The sequence below is a fragment of the Pseudorca crassidens genome, chromosome 15 (assembly GCF_039906515.1).
Source record: "Pseudorca crassidens isolate mPseCra1 chromosome 15, mPseCra1.hap1, whole genome shotgun sequence".
Taxonomy (NCBI): Eukaryota; Metazoa; Chordata; class Mammalia; order Artiodactyla; family Delphinidae; genus Pseudorca; species Pseudorca crassidens.
Genome location: NC_090310.1, coordinates 74,977,771 through 74,995,683, shown reverse-complemented (window position 1 = coordinate 74,995,683; position 17,913 = coordinate 74,977,771). Strand labels below are relative to the sequence as shown.

Sequence of the window (17,913 nt, the reverse complement as noted above, 5' to 3'; positions counted from 1 at the left end):
CTCTGCCTCTGCTCCGCGCCCACGGTCAGCCCTGGGTGCCGGTATAATTAGCTCCGGCTCGGTGGTGAGCAGCCGCGGCTGCTCAAAGCCTCTGACACGACTGTCACCTCCCACTCAGTTCTCCAAACCACAGTTATCCCACCGTTGAGTGCGTTACATGCGTGCTGGGCACCGGGCTGAGTGCCACCAGAGGACATCTGAGCCCTCAAAACCTCTGATTTATCACAAGGAACACGGGCTGTGCCAAAAGAAAAGTTTCGGGGAGCGATGGGGGGATGAGGGGAAAGAAATGCAGCCTCTTGCGTTCGCTGAGAAATCCCATTCTTCCAAAACCCATAGCCCGCGGCGGGGGAGACAGCCTGTGTCTTTAAGAGGCCTCCGCTAGCAGGGCGGGGACCGGCGGCTCCTCACTCCCAGCCCCGGCAACTGGTCCCGCCCTCTTTTGAGTGACAGGCAACCAATCCAATTGAAGAAGGAGAATTCAGCGTGACGGTGAAATGGAGCAATAGGAGCCCGGGTCGGCCTGCGTGGGGCGGGGCCCCGAGAAGGCGGGGCTGGCGGAGGCTAGTGAAGCGGCGGCTGGGAGACCTGGGCGCGGGAGCTGGGCCTAGGTCGGCTCCCTGGTGAGTGTGGGACGCGCCGGGGGTCTGGGCGCGCCAGGCCGCAGGGAGGGCCCTGGCCCGAGGGACGCGGGGCGGAGAGGCCGGGCCGGGAAGTAGGCGGAGGGCTGCGGCCTGCTTCTGCCCAGGGGCCTGGGGGGCTGGAGAGGGCCGGCCTGGGATGCACCGCGCAGGTTCGACAAGCCCCTGAGGGGTTGCGGCCCAAGTGGGTCCGCCGGGCCAGAGGGTCACTGGGTCCCGGACCCAGAAGGGTCGACGACGGGTGGGGAAGAGGGCGGACCAGGCCTAGAGGAGCGGGGGCTGGGTCGGGTAGGGGTCGCGGGGTAGGGCAGGAGGAGGGTGGGAGGATGAAACCCGGGGGCGAGACGGTGCGGGGAGGGAGGGTACGGGAGAGGGACCAGATGGGAGAGGGCTCGATAGGAGCCCAAAGAGTGTTTGGGGCTGGGTGGCACCCATCCGAAGCCTCGGAGTCTCCCTTGACATCGCCACCCCCTCCTACACACACAGACACTGCTCATCACCCCGCCCCGTCGATCCGGCCGGCTCGGTGACCCCCCAGACCGTCTACTTGCATCTCCGCCGCTTCCCCCTCAGTTCAGGCATCTCTCGCCTCTTACCTGGATTGATGCAGTGTCCATAACCGATCTGTACACAGGCACTTGCGCCGCTCCCCAGCGGGCTTCGCACCGTGGTCAGAGGGATCTTTTCAAAATACAGATCAGAGCCGGACGCTCGGTTGCTTGTAACTGGCTGGCTTCCACCTCCTGCAGGGCTAGCCCCAGATCCTCACCCAAGCCCTGGAGATGGAATCCCACCGACCTCTCCTCCCTAGTCTCAGTCTACTAACCCCTCTTGCCCAATTCTCTTGTCACACTGGTCTTTTCGTGTTCCTTCTACATACCAAGGCCTGGCCCAACTCAGGGTCTTCACCCTCAGCCTTCCTGCTCCCTGGGCTTATCTTCCCCGCCTGGCTTATTCCTGTCAACTCCCCTTTATCTTGGAAATCTCCACTCAAGTATCACTTCCCCAGGAGGAGTCCCTGGTCCTCGATTCCCCCACCCAGTGAATTCCCCACTTTCATCACCCTCTGTACTTCTCCTTCACGACACTTGAAGAGCTGCAGTTTTACATTTATTTATGAAAATATTCATGTCTGTCTGTTCCCACCAGATAATAAGGTCCACTAGGAAAAAGATAGTGTCTGCTTTTGCTCCTTGTATCTCCAGCATCTTGCCCAGAGCCAGGCACTGTAAATATGTACTAAATGAATAGAGGACTTGGCTCTGGTAGGAGGAACAAGGTGTGAGTCGTCTCTGATGTCCTACACAAAAACTGTGTCAGGCTCTGTGCTAGAATAATGCTGTCCGATGGAAAGATAATGCAATATCTGTAGTTGCAAAATTTTTAGTAGCCACATTAAAAAAGCAAAAGGAAACAAGCGACATTACGTTTTGTAATATATTTTACTTAACCTAATAGATTCCAGAATGATATTCTTTTGACATATACTCAATGTTAAAAACACTATTAATATTTCACATTTCTGTGTGTACTAAGCCCTTGAAATCTGGCCTGTGTTCTACACTCAGAGCCCATCTCAGCTCATGGTAAACACATTACAGGTGCTCAGTAGCCACACGTAGGGGCGAGCAGTGCTAGAAGCTTTACATACCTGTGGCATTTAATTGCCTTTAACCTTTTGAGATAATTATTGTTGTCTGCATTTTACTAGTAAACATGATGAAGCTCCTAGAAGTTATGCTGCCTGCCAGCAACCATCCTAAACTTTGTGAGGGGAGGAGGCAAGGTGAGGACCAGGCCCTCCATCTGTTCATGTGGAGTTTGGTCCTTCTGTACCCTATGCTGCCTCGACGAGGTGCCAGGGGAGTCTGGGGGTGCAGGAAGTGGGGGCTAAACTTCTAGAAAACAATGGCACCTGTGGGTATATGCATATTCGGTTTCATCCATGAAGAGACAGTGTGTCTGAGTGCATCAGCACCACCTGCCTAGGTGGCTCAGGAACAAGTGGATTTGATGCAGTTGAAGAAAAAACCTGCAAGGCCAGTGCTTCTTGATCCAGTCACCGGAGCTCAGCACATTCAGCACCAACTCAGCCTGGTCCCAGGACCTGGGTAGAAAAATGTACCCAGGCCGCAGCATCTTGTACAGGGCCTGAGTTAACAGTCTGGCTGTTCAGTTCAACAGTTGCTCACTGAGTTGAGGTCCCCACTCCCGTGGGGCCAGCACTGTTCTAGGCCATTTAGGGTGGCTGGGGAGTATAGATCACAGCCCTCATCTTCAGGACGCCTACTGGGTACTTGGAAAGACCAGACCAGACCACAGAATGATTAGATGAGGTGCAGGACACCGGGCGCTGTAATGAAGAGCCGGAAACAGTGGTGTGCAGAGGCTGCAGTGGCTGTCTAGGCCACGCTGGGTAATGTGTTTCCAAGTGCGGATTTGGATTCCTCTGCAGGGGTAGGGGGTGCTGTGTAGTTTGCTACAGTTCCCACATAGATGCTGCTTGGCACATTTACTTGCCTGTCTGGCTGCTTAAGCAGCCAGAGTTTGTAAACCCATTAGACATAATGGTTTTAATTGAGTCACTAGAAAAGATTTGTTGAGCACCTGTTATGTGCCAGGCATTGTATAGGCCACTGCTCTGGAACTGACTGTGAAGCTCTCCAAGGTTCTTCTGCTAGGAGAAAAATAATAATAAGAAGAAGAAGAATTTTATATTGATTTTCCTCCCCGATTGCCTTCACATATGTTCTCTCATTCTGTCATCAGTATACTAAAGCCTGGCAGGTAGGGCTCTTTTATGCCAGGGAAACATGGTTACAGTGCTTTTGCAACTTCTTCAAGTTCACACTGTTGGAATTCTGCCTACTCTGTGTCAGGTATTATGCTTAAATGATTTACGTATATTATCCCACCCAATGTTCACAGCAACTTTATGGAGTAGGGTTGATTCGAATCCCCATTTAACAGATAAGGAAATTCTTAGAACTGGGATCCAAACCTAGGTCTGTTCCACTCCAGAACACAAGCTCCTTACCTCGTTAAGTTACTCTGCCTCGCTAGAAGGTCAAGGTTGGACGAGACCTCCTCATGCATATCAGGACCTGAAGTCCAAAGAGGCTTGTCCTCATGGCAGAGCTGGGCAGTCAGGTCTCCTGTGCTGCAGGGGCAGGACTAACCCAGAAGGGAGCGCCGAGGCCTTCTTTGGTTCCTGACTGCTGGTGTGGCCTTGCCAGCTTCTCTGGACCTCAGTTCCCTTATTTGTAAAATGAGAGGCTTGGCCTGGTTTTGCAGTGAGAACAATGCTGTGTGGTTGGGGTCAGTATTGAAGGAGTCGGGCCCCCAGCCCGGGGTTTCAGTCATAACCCAGGGCTTCTCAGCCCCGCGCACCCCGTCCCCACACAGGCTCTGCCTTCCCGCGGCAGCCGTGGTCCCGTGAAGGCAGACAGTACTTCTGGTTCATCTGTGTTTTCCACTTCAGTTTCTGTTTCAGTTCCAGAAACTGAGGCAAGTGGACTGGAAACACAGACCCCCTTCTACGTCCATCTCGATGACTGTAGGGCCGTGTGGAGTTCTAGGCAATGGCTCGTCCTCTGTCATTAGAGTTTCTGTTCTCTTTTAGAGGCGGGCAGGTCTAGGGGTATCCTGGAGGGTATTTTTGGTGTGGAACTCTGTGGGCACAGCTGTGTGCCAGGCACTGTGGGCAGGGGAGTAGATGCGGACTTGATGAGTCCCTGCCCTCAGCTAGCAGCCCCTGAGCTGTGGCTCCCAGCCCTGGCTTCCCATTAGATTCACCTGGGTGGGGGGGCTAGGGGGGTGGTTTGCAGTGACCTGGGTTGGGCACGGATGAGGCACAGCCAGAGCTGAGACCCACTGGTGTAGAGTCTGCACCTGGGGATCTTGTTTGAAGGCAGGTTCTGATTCAGGGGGTCTGGGCTGGAGTGGGTGATTCTGTGTTACAGGCTCCCAGGCAACATCGGTGGTGCTGGAGTGCGGATCACACTCTGAATAGCACGAGGAAAGGCTGCACATAGACAGTTATGAATCAGTGGGATTGTGACAGTGTGTGTAAAAGATGGGAGGGCAGATGAGGGCGCAGTTCATTTTGTCTGTGGGGAGAGGACCAGGAAGGCCACACAGAAGAGTGACTGAGCTGGGCCTTGAAGCTCGAGTAGAAGTTTGGCAGCTGGACCAGGTGGAGGGAGTAATGGCAGAGGCCCCAGTGAGACTTAGAAGAGCCTGATGTTTGGGGGAACAAGGTGGTCTGCAGTGACATTCGGAGTATCTGCGAGGGCGGTCTGAAGGCCATGGTGGGCCTGGAAGGAGCTGGTGCTCTCCTGCGGAGTCTAAGCTCAGTTGTGCAAGGATAGGGACCTTGCAGAAGGTTTCTAAACCGAAGAGGAGAGCTGAGTGCTTCTTAGGGTAGGTGTTACGTGAGAAGAAGCCCAAACAGTTACCCTGTTCCCACGCCCTTCCTCACTGCCCTTGTGGCTCTAAGTTAGTGGCTTTTAACTACGTGTTCGGGTGAGTCTTGTGTCCAAAAATTTCAACAGAAGGGAGAAATCTCAGCTGCCATTGGTATGATGGTCCTTCTCGGTGTTTCTAGCAGTAAACGTCAGGACCTGAATCTTCGAACCCAGCTTCCCTCCCTGTACCTTAGAGTCTCACCCGCATTCAGGGGTCCGAACTAAGGGAAGTTAAGTCACTTCTCACTGCAGAAGATTTCAGAGGGAGAAGCCTCTGTTGAGATTGTGCTCTCGATTAGAAAGAGGGTTTGACCTCTGGTTGCCTTCCTGGAGCGGTGCTTTCTCTTGCAGGAAACATAAACCAAACTCACCCATGCCTCCCCCACCGAATCAGAAGCAAAAGAGCCGAACAAAAGCACCCGTCAATCCTTATCCTTAAAGGAATGAGGTGGGGAGAGTGCGGAGCTGGAGCCTTCTGGCCTTCCTCCATCTGAATTCCTTACTAATGGGGAGGGATTGTCTTCCACTTCCTTTCTGCTGGGCTCAGAATCCATCTCCCTGGAGCCGTCCCTGCAGGGGCGATTGATTGATGGAGCTCTGTGGGGCCTTTTGTAACTGTGCTGATTTTATAAGCACACCTTCCAGAAGCCACTTAAAGAACACTCATTGGAGACATGGAAGGTCCTGTTTTTCTCTTGTTTCCCCGACTTTGCCTTTGAAAACCTGAGCTTTCATCTTCCTGCCTTAGAGTATAGGATTATCTTCGCCAGATCAGTGTGTGCCTCTCTCCTGTTTGGTGGCATGTAGAGCTTTCCCAATCATCTTTATATCTGTAATACTTGGAAGGGGGTGGGAGGGTGGGATGCAGAGTCGTTTAATCAGAAGGGGTTGATGACTTCTTCGCCTCCTGGGCCTGGATGTGGAACCACCGCTCCCTCATCTTGGCTGTTTGCTCTTGAACTCTATAGTGACGCTGAATGGTAGAGCGAGAGGCTATTTATAACCCTGAGAATTTTGCAATGTTACTGAATTGCTTCGACCTAATTCCCACTTCCTTTCTAAAGTGAAAATGAAAAGAGTGAGCAAATGAGAGCTGAAAGGGCTCCCCACAAGGAGATCCTTTATCTGGGGACCGTTACCTGGAGAATAGTATTCTTCTAGTCTCCTATCTCCCGACGTTTCCATAGGGAGAAAAGCGGAGGGATGTTTTCCGCCATCTTTTAACTAGAGTCAGGGGTGCTAAATCTGATTTTCCAGTGAGACACGTCCTAATGTTAGATGTGAAAACAGTGAAAATGCTGTGGAGTTGGAAGGTGGTGGGTCGAGGAGGGAACACACAACCAGAGTGCTTCCTGCCTGTCCACTGCCGTGTGGAGCCGGCCCTGGTTTGTAGGAGTTGAGGAAGTCAGAGCTGTTGGATTTGAGCAGATGCTCATGGAACCGTATCCGTGTGCCAGGCGCTGTGCCAGCCGATGAAGCTGCAGGGTTGGCCTTGCCCCGGGGGAGGAGAGAGCTGTGGGAATATAAAACTATAATGGGGTGGGACAGGAGCCGTCACAGAGCTGTGGACAGAATGCCACAAGAACACGGGCCCGTCCTGTTTCACTTTGCTAGAGAAACGGGGGTGGCGTGAGGAACTAAGACTGGTACAGAGAGGAAGTGACATCTGAGTGGGGCTCTGAAGCTTGAATATGAGCTCTCCTGACAGTCGAAGGAAGGAAAAACATGCAAAGATACAGAGGAGGAGGAGGAACATGGGCTGCCTTATAGAAACAGCAAGTAGTCCAGGAAGGTCTGGCTAGACTGTGAAGGGCTGAGCACCACACAGGGGAGTGGGGGTCACCTTCTTTAGACAGTGGGCTCCGTTGTCTGTCACAATGGTGAGCTCTTGTCGTTGGTCTCTGAGCCTCGGTGTGCTTCATCTTCAGGTCCAGGGAACCCAGATCCTCCACTGAGCGCCTGCTGTGGGAACCATGCCACCTGCTTTCACGTGGCTTTCAAACAGCCAGACTGGCTAGGGTCAGATTCTGGCCGTGCCGCTTACTAGCTGTGTGACACTGAGCACAGTACTTAATTTTTCTGCGCCTCTATTTCTTTTTAAAATTTTATTTATTTATTTATTTATGGCTGTGTTGGGTCTTTGTTGCTGTGCGCGGGCTTTCTCTAGTTGCGACGAGCGGGGGCTACTCTTCGTTGCGGTGCGCGGGCTTATTGCAGTGGCTTCTCTTGTTGCGGAGCACAGGCTCTAGGCACGCGGGCTTAGTAGTTGCGGCACGCGGGCTCTAGGGCACAGGCTCAGTAGTTGTGGTGCACGGGCTTAGTTGCTCCGCAGCATGTGGGATCTTCCTGGGCCAGGGATCGAACCCACGTACCCTGCATTGGCAGGCAGATTCTTAACCACTGTGCCACCAGGGAAGTCCCTCTATTTCTTGTCTATAAAACCAGGATGATGCATCACACAGGGCTGCTGCGTGGATTAAATGAATTAATCTGTGTAAAGCCCTTAGAACAGTGTCCCAGCACTGTGTAAATGTTAGCTAATGTCATCATCCTCAGCAAAGGAAGTATTATGTAGAGGGAAGAGAGCCCACTTTGAAGTCCTAACGCACAGTCCTGAGACCCAGTTCTGATGTGATTTCTTTCTTTCTTTTTTTGTGGGGAAGAGGTGGGAAGGAGACATGTGGAAGATACGTTTCTCATCCCATGTGAACTTCAGTTGCCTCATCTACAATGGGATGACTTCCAGGGTTCGGGTGAGCATCAGCGGTAATAATGCTACAGACGTGTGATCAAATGTAAATAGGCTGTCTGCACATTGCTGTTACATACAGGATGACTTGCCATAAAGTCACCACAAAACTGAACTGTTTTAAACAAACCACTTATCTAAGTGGGTTTTGCTCTTCATTATTTCAGCCAGTGTTAACCAAGGGCCTGCTCAGTGCTATCATCTTGTGCCTGTTAGGCTGCTGTCTCTTCAGCCCTCCATGTAGAGCTCCTTCAAAGCTGGGGGGTCACCCTTATGCTTAGGCTTTTTAGTTGCAATGAGTAGAAACGCAGGCTAGTTTAATTGAAAGGAGTTTTATTGGCAGGAAACAGGGGAACTTCAGGTACCCCAACTGTAGGAGGTGTAGCCGTGGAGTCTGGAAAGTCTTCAGACACAGGCTTTTTCCACCTCTTTCTGGGACTTTGTGGTTTCTGGTTTCTGGCCTCCACTCATCCACACATTTCTGGATTCTTCTTGCTGAATAGCTTCCTCTGCAAGGCTCTTGGTTTTTGCTTCTTGGTATCTTTGGCTTGCCGCGGTACCTGCTCTGAGGCTGACTGTGACCTTTCTGCTCCAGGGCCCGTTGTCATCCATCTTCTTTAGTCTGTGTCTTTAAGCTCAAGAGAGAGAATTGGATTAGTCCAGCTAAGGTTGAGTGTTCACCTCGGTCCTGTTGGCTGTGGCATGGGTGGCAAGAGTGCCAGGACACATGGGCTGCCTGGGCATATTGGGAAAGGGCAAAGTCACTGAGAATCAGGGCTTATAGTATCTCTGGAATAGTCCTGGTGGTTGCAAATCCCCGTGCTTTAAAATGGATATGAATTTTTGGAACATACAAGTATCACTCAGGGCTGACTTTTATAAAGAAAGAGATAGGGACTTCCCTGGTGATCCAGTGGTAAAGAATCTGCCTTCCAATGCAGGGGACGTGGGTTCCATCCCTGGTTGGGGAACTAAGATCCCACATGCTGTGGGGCAACTAAGCCTGCGCGCCACAACTACTGAGCTCATGTGCCTCAACGAGAGAGCCCACATGCCGCAAACTACAGAGCCCACACGCCCTGGAGCCCGTGTGTCACAACTGGAGAGAAACCCGAGCAGACTGCGCACCCTAACGAAAAGATCTGTGTGCTGCAACTAAGACCCGATACAGCCAAAAAAAAATAAATAAATATTTTAAAAAAGAGAGATAATCAACCTAGGAAATGACGTGTGGTGTCACAGTAAAGTGGAACTGTAAAATAATGAACTTTAGCTTTGTTTATCTCCAAAGACAGTATCCAGAAAGGAGTTCTAGGGACTTCCCTGGCAGTCCTGTGGTTAAGACTCCGCTCTTCCAATGCAGGGGATGCGGGTTCAATCCCTGGTCAGGGAACTAAGATCCCACATGCCACGCACAGAAAAAAACAGAAACAAACAAACAGAAGAGAGTTCCAAAAAATATGATTTGTTTCTTAACAGCACCACTGAAATAAGGGTGTAACTTCTTTTGGAGAGGGACATGTGTACATCACCCAGACACTCAGTGTTGGAGCTGTGACTAGGTCCTGAGTCCTCTGGCTCTGAATCCAGATGCTTCAGCAGGGAAAATCATCTCAGCCCAGTGCTCTTCCTCTCACACCTACACTGCCTACTTATTTTAAGAAGAAGAAGAAACTAAACTAAATAACAAATGGTCTTAAAGGCCATATTGTGCATTTCCACATATATGAAGTACAAAAGCAGGCAGAACAAATCCATGGTGTTGGAAATCAGAAACAAGTTGCCTCTGGGAGGGCTGGCAGGTGCGGGGTTGACTGGAAGGAGGTAGGAGGGAATTCTGGGGGTGTGAAAATGTTCAGTGTCTTGTTTTGGGTGGTGGTTGCAGGACGGTATGTGTATTTCTATTTTGTATATATATTTATATATACATATATACACATAAGCTCTGCATTTTATTATTTGTAGATTGTATCTCAGTCAAAAAAAACGATCTCACAACTGTACAGTCATGCCTCCTAATTATGGCAGATTTAGATAAGGATGGGGAATCCTGCCCTAGGTATCCTGAGATTCACGGTACCACCCCTGCTTTGCTGTGTCACTGGAGCAGAGCATCTCAACCAGGACTTCTTCTGATGGGCCCGTTTCTTTTCAGAGGTTTGTTGTGTGTCTAGGCACATAAAAATTACATGTGAGAAATTCTGCCCGGAGCTGCAGAAGCTGTGGAAGCTCTCAGGGCCGTGAGACCGGCCCACTTCACCTTTAGCCTTGATTTAGTTGCAGTGAGCAGAAATTCAGGCTAGCTCAGCCGGAGGTGGGGGTGGGTTGGGGGTGGGTAGCACTAGTCAAAGTCAACTCCATGTTCTGTCACCTTCACTGCTTGTGCGCTGGGTGAATGGGGCACCTTAACCACACTGAGTTTCAGTTTTGTTGTCTTCAAATGGAGGTAATCCTGTGCTGCCTACTTCACAAGGCTGCTGAGGGGACTCAACAGAGTAAGTGATGGCACACTGAAAACCATCTCTTCTGTGCTGCCATGTTCTGGAAGTGCTGGTATTTTTGACAGTCGACTTCTGAAGCACCCCATCCTGGTCAGGAAATGGCTGGGAAAGCTTCCCTCTTTCTGAGACCTGTGGGTTTGTAGGGGAAGGGACTTGTACCCCTGTCGCCAAAGAGGTTAGTACTTACAAGGCTGTGAGAAATAACAGCTGTGTTTGGGCTGAAAAATTGATGGCCTCCACAAATACCAGCTCAGCACAGCTATGCCGCATGTTCCAGGAGAGGCGGGTGGTCTCCATTAGTGAGGCGTGGATTGTGGGCAAGTGGCTAAACCTGGGGGTGCAGGAGAAAGGCCTCTTTCGTGAAGAGAGAGGCCTCTCCTGAAGCTGCAGGCATGGAGTGTAAACAACATTGAAATAATCCATCAGCGGGGTGGCTTCCCCTCATCAGACCTTGGAGAGAGAATGCTTTAGCTACTGCCTGGAACACCACTAAGCTCACAGAGTTGCCTAGGATACCAGTCACGTGGGCCCATCTTCCAGACTTGTTCAAAATGATTTATTTTCCTTTATTTTGGAGAGCAGTGGGTCAGAAGTACTTCTGAAGCCTTGTCCTCCGATAGTTGGTCCTTTGTATGAGGGTCCTTACCTCCCTATACTTGTGCTCTCAGCAGCCCTTGCCTTTGGCAATTGGGACTAAAATAGCATTTCCTGTCCCGCTTCTCTTCTCCATTTTCTGAAGTCTGTGTCATCCCACACGGTGGAGGCTCCGCGTTGTGTCCCTTTGCGGGGGGAGGAGTGGCAGCAATAAGTAGGGAGGAAGCAACAGAGCATGTGGCCAGGCCCTGCTGACTCTGGAATCTTCCCGGGATGACTGCAGAGCAGAGCAGGCTGGCTGCTTCAGCTAACTGCTCCGCCAAGGAAAGGCTGTGTCTGTCCTTATCAGTCTCAGGGCATAAGCTTCTCCCTCTCAAGGTCCCAGGACAGGACTTTGCAGTAAATGTTCTCCTCTACTCCGGGGTCCTCCTGGCCCTTCACCTGAAGTGTCACATTGGCAGATCTTGCGGCTGGCTTATCCGCAGTTGGTAGATAGGTTTGTCCCTTTTCTACTTGCTGATTTAATCTAAAGAGACAAAATGTCCAAGGAAAGGTTGTGGCGTGATCTAGAAGAATTCAAACCAAGGAGTTCTACATGTTTCTTTGGGCACTCTCTGTCTTCTGATTTTCCAAAATGTATAACAAGAGTGAAAAATGAAGGCAAACTCTGACTTTTTCCTTTTTTCTGATTCTTTTCCCCAGGCAGCTGTGTCTGTGTGTCTTGGAGAAGCAGGGCCCATTGGGAACGATGCCACCACCATCAGACATCGTCAAAGTGGCCATCGAGTGGCCAGGTGCTAACGCTCAGCTCCTCGAAATCGACCAGGTAAGCTCTGGAAGGGAGCAGCGGCGATGCAAGGGGAAGGATCCAGGGAGTGCGTGGTGGGGATGTCTTTAGGGGCGGGGACCACTGGCATTAGGAGTAAGACCAGCAACAGGAAAGCCAAGCCCTGTCCCACCCTGTGGAAGGCTAGTCACCATGGCCTGGGAGAGACTTCCTCTTCGAGAAAAGCTCTCAGAGAAGAAGTCCGTGCTCAGGCCCCAGGACGACCCTGCCTGGCCGACCCTCTCATCAGGACCTTGGTACTAGCAGGCTGTGGCTCCTGGTGAAGGATCTCTCTCTCTCTCTCTCTCTCTCTCTCTCTCTCTCAGAAACGGCCCCTGGCGTCCATCATCAAGGAAGTTTGTGATGGGTAAGTTGAAACTGCCCCTGTTTTGGATGGTGACAGGCTAAAAACAGAGGAGCATTGCCAGACCTTGAAAGGAATTCTGCCCGAGGATCTGCAGTTAGTCGGGTCCCCAGTCCGGGGGTTTTGTGGATCGTTGTCTTACGAAGAAAGTGTAGCCGGTGGGGATGTCCCTGAGACCTGTCAATCTTCAGTTTTTCCTTTACGCCCAGGAACGCCCCACCTGAGGTCCTGGTGGGGTCTGAGACCTGCGCTGAATTATATGTGCCGCCTTCTGTGGTACCAATCTTTACAGGGGCTGAGGAGGGTACTGTTCAACATCTCAACCCAAAGCTTTGGGTTTTCTTCCCCTGTACGTCAAACAGACCGCCCAATCCCTCAGTCAACTCTGTTGAAAATTATTTATTTGCAGCTTCTAGACAGGCCCCCCGGCATGGCCACACAAGCTGTACTGTTTTTCTCTTACATAGGTGGTCACTGCCAAACCCGGAGTATTACACCCTCCGTTATGCAGACGGTCCCCAGCTCTACATCACCGAACAGGTTAGTACAGGGAGAAGCCAGACCAACACAGGGCTCGCTCTGGAGTGAGCCATCCCGGGGGCCGGCGCTGTTTGCCCTCCTTACATCCAGGGAGCTTCCACTTCCTGGGTCAAGAGCTGCTTCCTGGGCAGATCAGGGAGCATCAGCCCTTGTCCTCCTCTGGTGGCTGGAAAAATGTGGCTTCTGCTTCCTGAGAGGCACTTGAAAAGCATCTTAGAAATTCTTTGCCAAGAAACAAGCAGGAGAGGAGGCCCTGACTGAAGAGTCTCAGTTACAGCTACTTTAAAAATGACAGAAAGTTCTTGTTGATTCAACTTGCTTGCACAATTTTAATATTTTATCTTAGCTACTCTTTTTTTCTCTTTGCTACCCAGACTCGCAGTGACATTAAGAACGGGACAATCTTACAGCTGGCTATCTCCCCGGTAGGTATTCGGCCTTCCTTAGGAATTCCTTTATTTGACAAGCGTCTGTGAGCACCTACCATGGGCCAGACTCTGTTCTAAGTAAGGCTTGGAGGTTAAAAAGTCAATCTTTGCTCTCACAGCCTGGTTGGGAATAAACAGACAAATATAAGGCCTCTCTCAAGGGTCCTGAAAGAAGGTTGCTTAGGGAACTCAGAAAAGGGTCCACCTAACTCAGACTGAGAATTCCCAGAAAGCCCTTCCAAAGAAGGGGGACACTTGGCTCAGATGTTGAAGGATAAGCAAGAAGCAGCTGAAGAAAGAAGAAAAGGAAACGTATTCCAAGCAGAGAGATGTGCTTTGTTTAGGGGAGGCAGGAGTGATGGGTGGCCGAGGGCCTGTAGCCATCAACCAGAAGCCAGTGAAAGGTTCCTTGGCGGCCTGCTTATGGGTCGGACTTTATCCAGAAGGGAAAGATCATAGTGGGGACGTTGAAAGATTTTAAGTAGGAAGCTATATTATGCTTAGGTTTATGTTTTATGAAGATCACTTTAGTGACAGTGTGGAAGATGGGCTTGAAAAAGGAAGGTTGGTGGTAGGAGGAATCTTCAAGAAGCTGATGAGCAGTGTCAACAGCCCGTGAAGGCAGTGGCCGTGGCGATGAAACGATGGGCAGGAAAAGTATTTGCAGGTGAACTTGGCGAAGAAGGCAATACACTGGCTGTGGAAGCAGTGCGAGAATGCAAGCTGGCCCCCTGATTCCTGCAAAAGCAGCCCTTCCGGGTGACTAAGGAGGCACCCACAAGGGTAGAAAGAAAACAGGCGCTAGAAATGGCTTAGGAGCTGAGGGCAGGGAGAGTGTCCGGATGGAGGACGGGTTGGTCTGCAGTGAGCAGAGAGAAGGTAAACTGAGGACAGAAGAGCGGTCCGTTGATCTGGGAGGTCAGCCGGTTGCTGGGGCAGCTGGGTGGCAGCCAGATCGCAGTGGGTTGAGTTTAAGAGGTGACAGAGCGAGGACCTTGTGTTTGCCATGTTATCAGGAAGCTTGGTTTAAAAGGAAATAGATAGAGAAGGTACTAGCTCGGGGATACGGAGTTGAAAAGATACGCCTTTTAAAAAGAGGTGGAAGGGTTCCCTGGTGGCGCAGTGGTTGAGAGTCCACCTGCCGATGCAGGGGACACGGGTTCGTGCCCCGGTCCGGGAAGATCCCACATGCCGCGGAGCGGCTGGGCCCGTGAGCCATGGCCACTGAGCCTGCGCGTCCGGAGCCTGTGCTCTGCAACAGGAGAGGCCACAACAGTGAGAGGCCCTCATACCACAAAAAAAAAAAGAGGTGGAACATTCACGTGTGTTAAAATCAAAAGAGTTTTACAAAGATACAGTGAAAGGTCTTCTCCCACTCCTGTCCCTCACTTACCCAGCTGTCCCCCTCCTCTGACCCTTCACAGTTGTTAACTTCTGTTGCAGTTTTTTATGTGTCCTTGAAAATACGTTAAGATGCAAGAGAGGAAGGTTGCCAGTGCGGGAAAGGGGGGATGAGTGACGGGGGCAGGACCTTGCTGCCCACAGGACAGGGGGAGCCCACAGCCCAGGGGAGGGATTTGCCCTGACGGCTCGGCCTGGAGCAGGACCAGTGATATGGGGGTAGCGTAGGTAGGTTTGTAGAAGGGCTGCCGGAAAACGGAGGGCATGCTGGCCCCGTTCTCTTGATGAGGTGACAGGCTGGTCCATCTGAAAGGAAGGGAGGTGTGGAGTAATAGCAGCTACCTTGGCTGAGCGCCTGGATTTTGCAGAATACTTTCCATATATGGTATCACTTAATCTCGACAAACCCCATGAGATGAGTACTCTTGATAGCCCCATTTTTCAGACCAGGAAACTGAGACTCAGAGAGACTAAATAACCTGCCAGTTGTCGACAGCTCAGAACGCGGCGCAGCTGCCTCTCAAACCCAGGTCTGGGCGACCCCAGGCCAGTGTTCTTGGCACTGCCTGCTCCTGCCCTCCTCCTCAGCTCTTCTCGTCCTAAGGACTTCATTTCTCCTCCCCAAGCTCGGCTAATTTAACGAGATGGCCTGGGAGCTGCGCGCTCTTACAGAAGTGCCGAAGCATTTTACGGGCCTCGCGCGCAGCGTAGCTGACTTCCCCAGAAGCAGGAGGCGCAGGAGGTGGCCCGGAAATGCTGTCCCGGGAGGAGAACTGACATTTGGAGTTGGAAGGCTCCCAGTGTGATGCAGACCAGCGCTCTTCAAATCGTTCCGTCCTGTGACCTTTTCTCGCAGGGCACGCGTCCCTCACCGTGGAGGTGAGGGAGGGTTTCTGTGTCCTCGCGAGCAGCGTGCCGTTAAAGGGGAGAGACGTGGGTAGGCCCGACTCCTCTGCAGCAGCAGTACCTGGGCTCCGTCGCTTGCTTAGCACTGGAAGAAAAACGAAGACCCCCCCGGGGCGCTTGTGCTCTCCAGATTCTTCCATTCCAACCGAGAATATTAAAGTAACACACGAGAGATAGAGAATGATGGAACGGTAAGCTGTGAGGCACAGACTATAGAGTGAGTAAGTTCAGCAACAGGAAAGACCAGTGAACATGAGAGGAGGGGTGTCAGCCGCAGTTGCAGGAAGGATGCAGGTGCTCCCATGGGAAAGGTTCACGTGCTCGGGGGAGGCTCTGTCACCAGCCGTCATTTTCGAAAAGCCGTTTTGAAATTAGCTGCTTCTAGCCCCTTGGTATTCTTAGTTTTCCCAGGGCTAGCACTTTGAGGAACAATGATACGGACTCTGAGGGAAAGTGAAAAAAACGCGTCAGGCTGATCACAGTTTCAGATTGAAAGGGTCCTTAGAGGTCATCAGATTTCATTCTCCACCCACATAGGAGCCCCTTCCACAGCACTTTGTACAGGTGCCCGTCCAGTCTTCCTCGATTGCTTCCAGTGACCGAGAGCCCAGCATTCAAGAGACAGCCTCTTCCACTGTCTGACGGCTTTAGTTAATATCAATAGAAAACTCTTACGGTTACCAAAGGGAAAAGGGGGTGGGGGAGGGATAAATTAGGAGTGTGGGATTAGCAGATACACACTACCATATATAAAATAGGCAAACAACAAGGTCCTACTGTATAGCACAGGGAACTAGATTCAATAATCCTGTAATAAACCGTGATGGAAAAGAATATGAAGAAGAAAATATACATACACACACACACACACACACACAGACACGCATATATGTGTATAACACTGCTGTACACCAGAAACTAACAAAACATTGTAAATCAACTATACTTCAATTAAAAAAAAAAGAAAAACTCTGATATTGAACTAATATCTGTTTCTTTGTGACTTGCCCTGGTTAGCGGGTTGTCATCTCCCAGATCTCTCTTGTATTCCCTCGGTGGGAATTTTTTTATTCCATAGACCAGGGTGGTACAGAAAGGATACACATACACAGACCGGTCTCATCGTACTGGTGATTCCCTGATTGATCCAATAAACATTTATTTAGCAAATCTGAAGCAGTGTGAAGAGCTACTTCTGTCTCGGGCTTGGGAGTCCACAGAAGGGCCCCTGTGAGCTATTCACAGAGCAGTAACCTGCCACAGGGAGCAGATGGCATGTGTCTTGTCCCTGGTCCCGCAGTCCCGGGCCGCACGCCAGCTGATGGAGAGGACCCAGTCATCCAACATGGAGACCCGGCTGGACGCCATGAAGGAGCTGGCCAAGCTTTCTGCGGACGTGACCTTCGCCACCGAGTTCATCAACATGGATGGCATTGTTGTGCTGACGCGGCTTGTGGAAAGCGGAACCAAGCTCTTATCCCAGTGAGTGTTGCTGAGGTCTCGTTTGGGAGCTCTCGAGAGATTTACGACACGGCGCAGGGCATCCTATGCTCATTTCCGTTGAGTCAAATGAGCTTATTGAGCTCCTTCTGCATACAGAGCAGCGTGCCCAGCACCAGGGTCCACACAGAGGGGTATAATTCACTACTGTGGTCCTGAATCTTGTAGTCTAGTTGGGCTCTCACAAATTCAGTGACGGTACAAAACAGTACTATGCTGAGTGACGTGAAAGTCGGGGCTCTAGAAGTCAAGAAGAGAGAGGTCAGCTCACGGCTGAAATCATTTCCGGAAAATGACCGGCTTGATGGAAGTTAGCAGACTGTCCATTAGCAAGTAGAACAGGTGTCTGTGTGTTCTTAACCGCACCCCTGCGTCCCTCCCTCTCCAGTCACCTCCCCACTCCACACACAGGCTCCTTATACAGAGACGCGCACGGGCCCTCCTCTGTGTTTACCGGGGCGTATCCCCACCCATCCGCTGTCTCCCTGTCACCCATTTTCACGGGGGCAGGGGGGCGTCCGGAACTTTGCGACGCACTGCAAGTGGCTTTGTGGTACTCCAGTGCCAAGGTGAACGTGGCGGGAAACTGCCATGCCATTATCAGCAGTGAGTAAACAGATGTTTAGTTTGTCTTCTAAGCCCACAGAACCTAAGCTGGCAGAGAGGGAGTCAGAAACCTTTGAGTTGATGGATCAGCTACTGAAATTTTTAGCCAGACCGAGCAGCTAGTCTTGGGTATTTGTTTTAAGTCTTGGATTCTCCGGCTGCACGGAAATCTCGAAGCCTTTGGCTGCCATCAGCACTGACCCAGACGTTCCGCAGTCTCCCGGGAGTGCGGGGTTGGACTGGCCTTCGTCTCCTCTTTAAAGTGGAGGTGATACCTCCCTTGCCATATTGTCATGAGGAGTACTGTGGATGAGAATGTGTCAGAACATGCTTTGCAAATGGAAATATAGTTTGTAAATTATAGAGCACTGTACAGATGTATAAAGGTTGA

The 17,913-nt window shown here is 51.2% G+C and overlaps 1 protein-coding gene across 3 annotated transcripts in view; it reads left to right on the top strand.

The window, feature by feature from the left end:
- Nucleotides 1-537: 537 nt before the first annotated feature.
- ELMO2 (engulfment and cell motility 2) overlaps nucleotides 538-17,913 on the top strand; it is a 38,458-nt gene continuing 21,082 nt past the window's right edge. For 2 of the 3 annotated variants that reach the window (XM_067708311.1, XM_067708309.1), the window contains exons 1-6: nucleotides 538-623; nucleotides 11,654-11,777; nucleotides 12,104-12,144; nucleotides 12,609-12,681; nucleotides 13,056-13,106; nucleotides 16,717-16,898. In XM_067708311.1, coding sequence (XP_067564412.1) covers nucleotides 11,700-11,777; nucleotides 12,104-12,144; nucleotides 12,609-12,681; nucleotides 13,056-13,106; nucleotides 16,717-16,898 — 425 coding nt within the window. In that variant the 5' untranslated portion in view covers nucleotides 538-623; nucleotides 11,654-11,699. Of the gene's footprint in view, nucleotides 624-7,770; nucleotides 7,861-11,653; nucleotides 11,778-12,103; nucleotides 12,145-12,608; nucleotides 12,682-13,055; nucleotides 13,107-16,716; nucleotides 16,899-17,913 lie in introns of all 3 variants that reach the window. The other variant, XM_067708310.1, reaches the window with a different exon arrangement.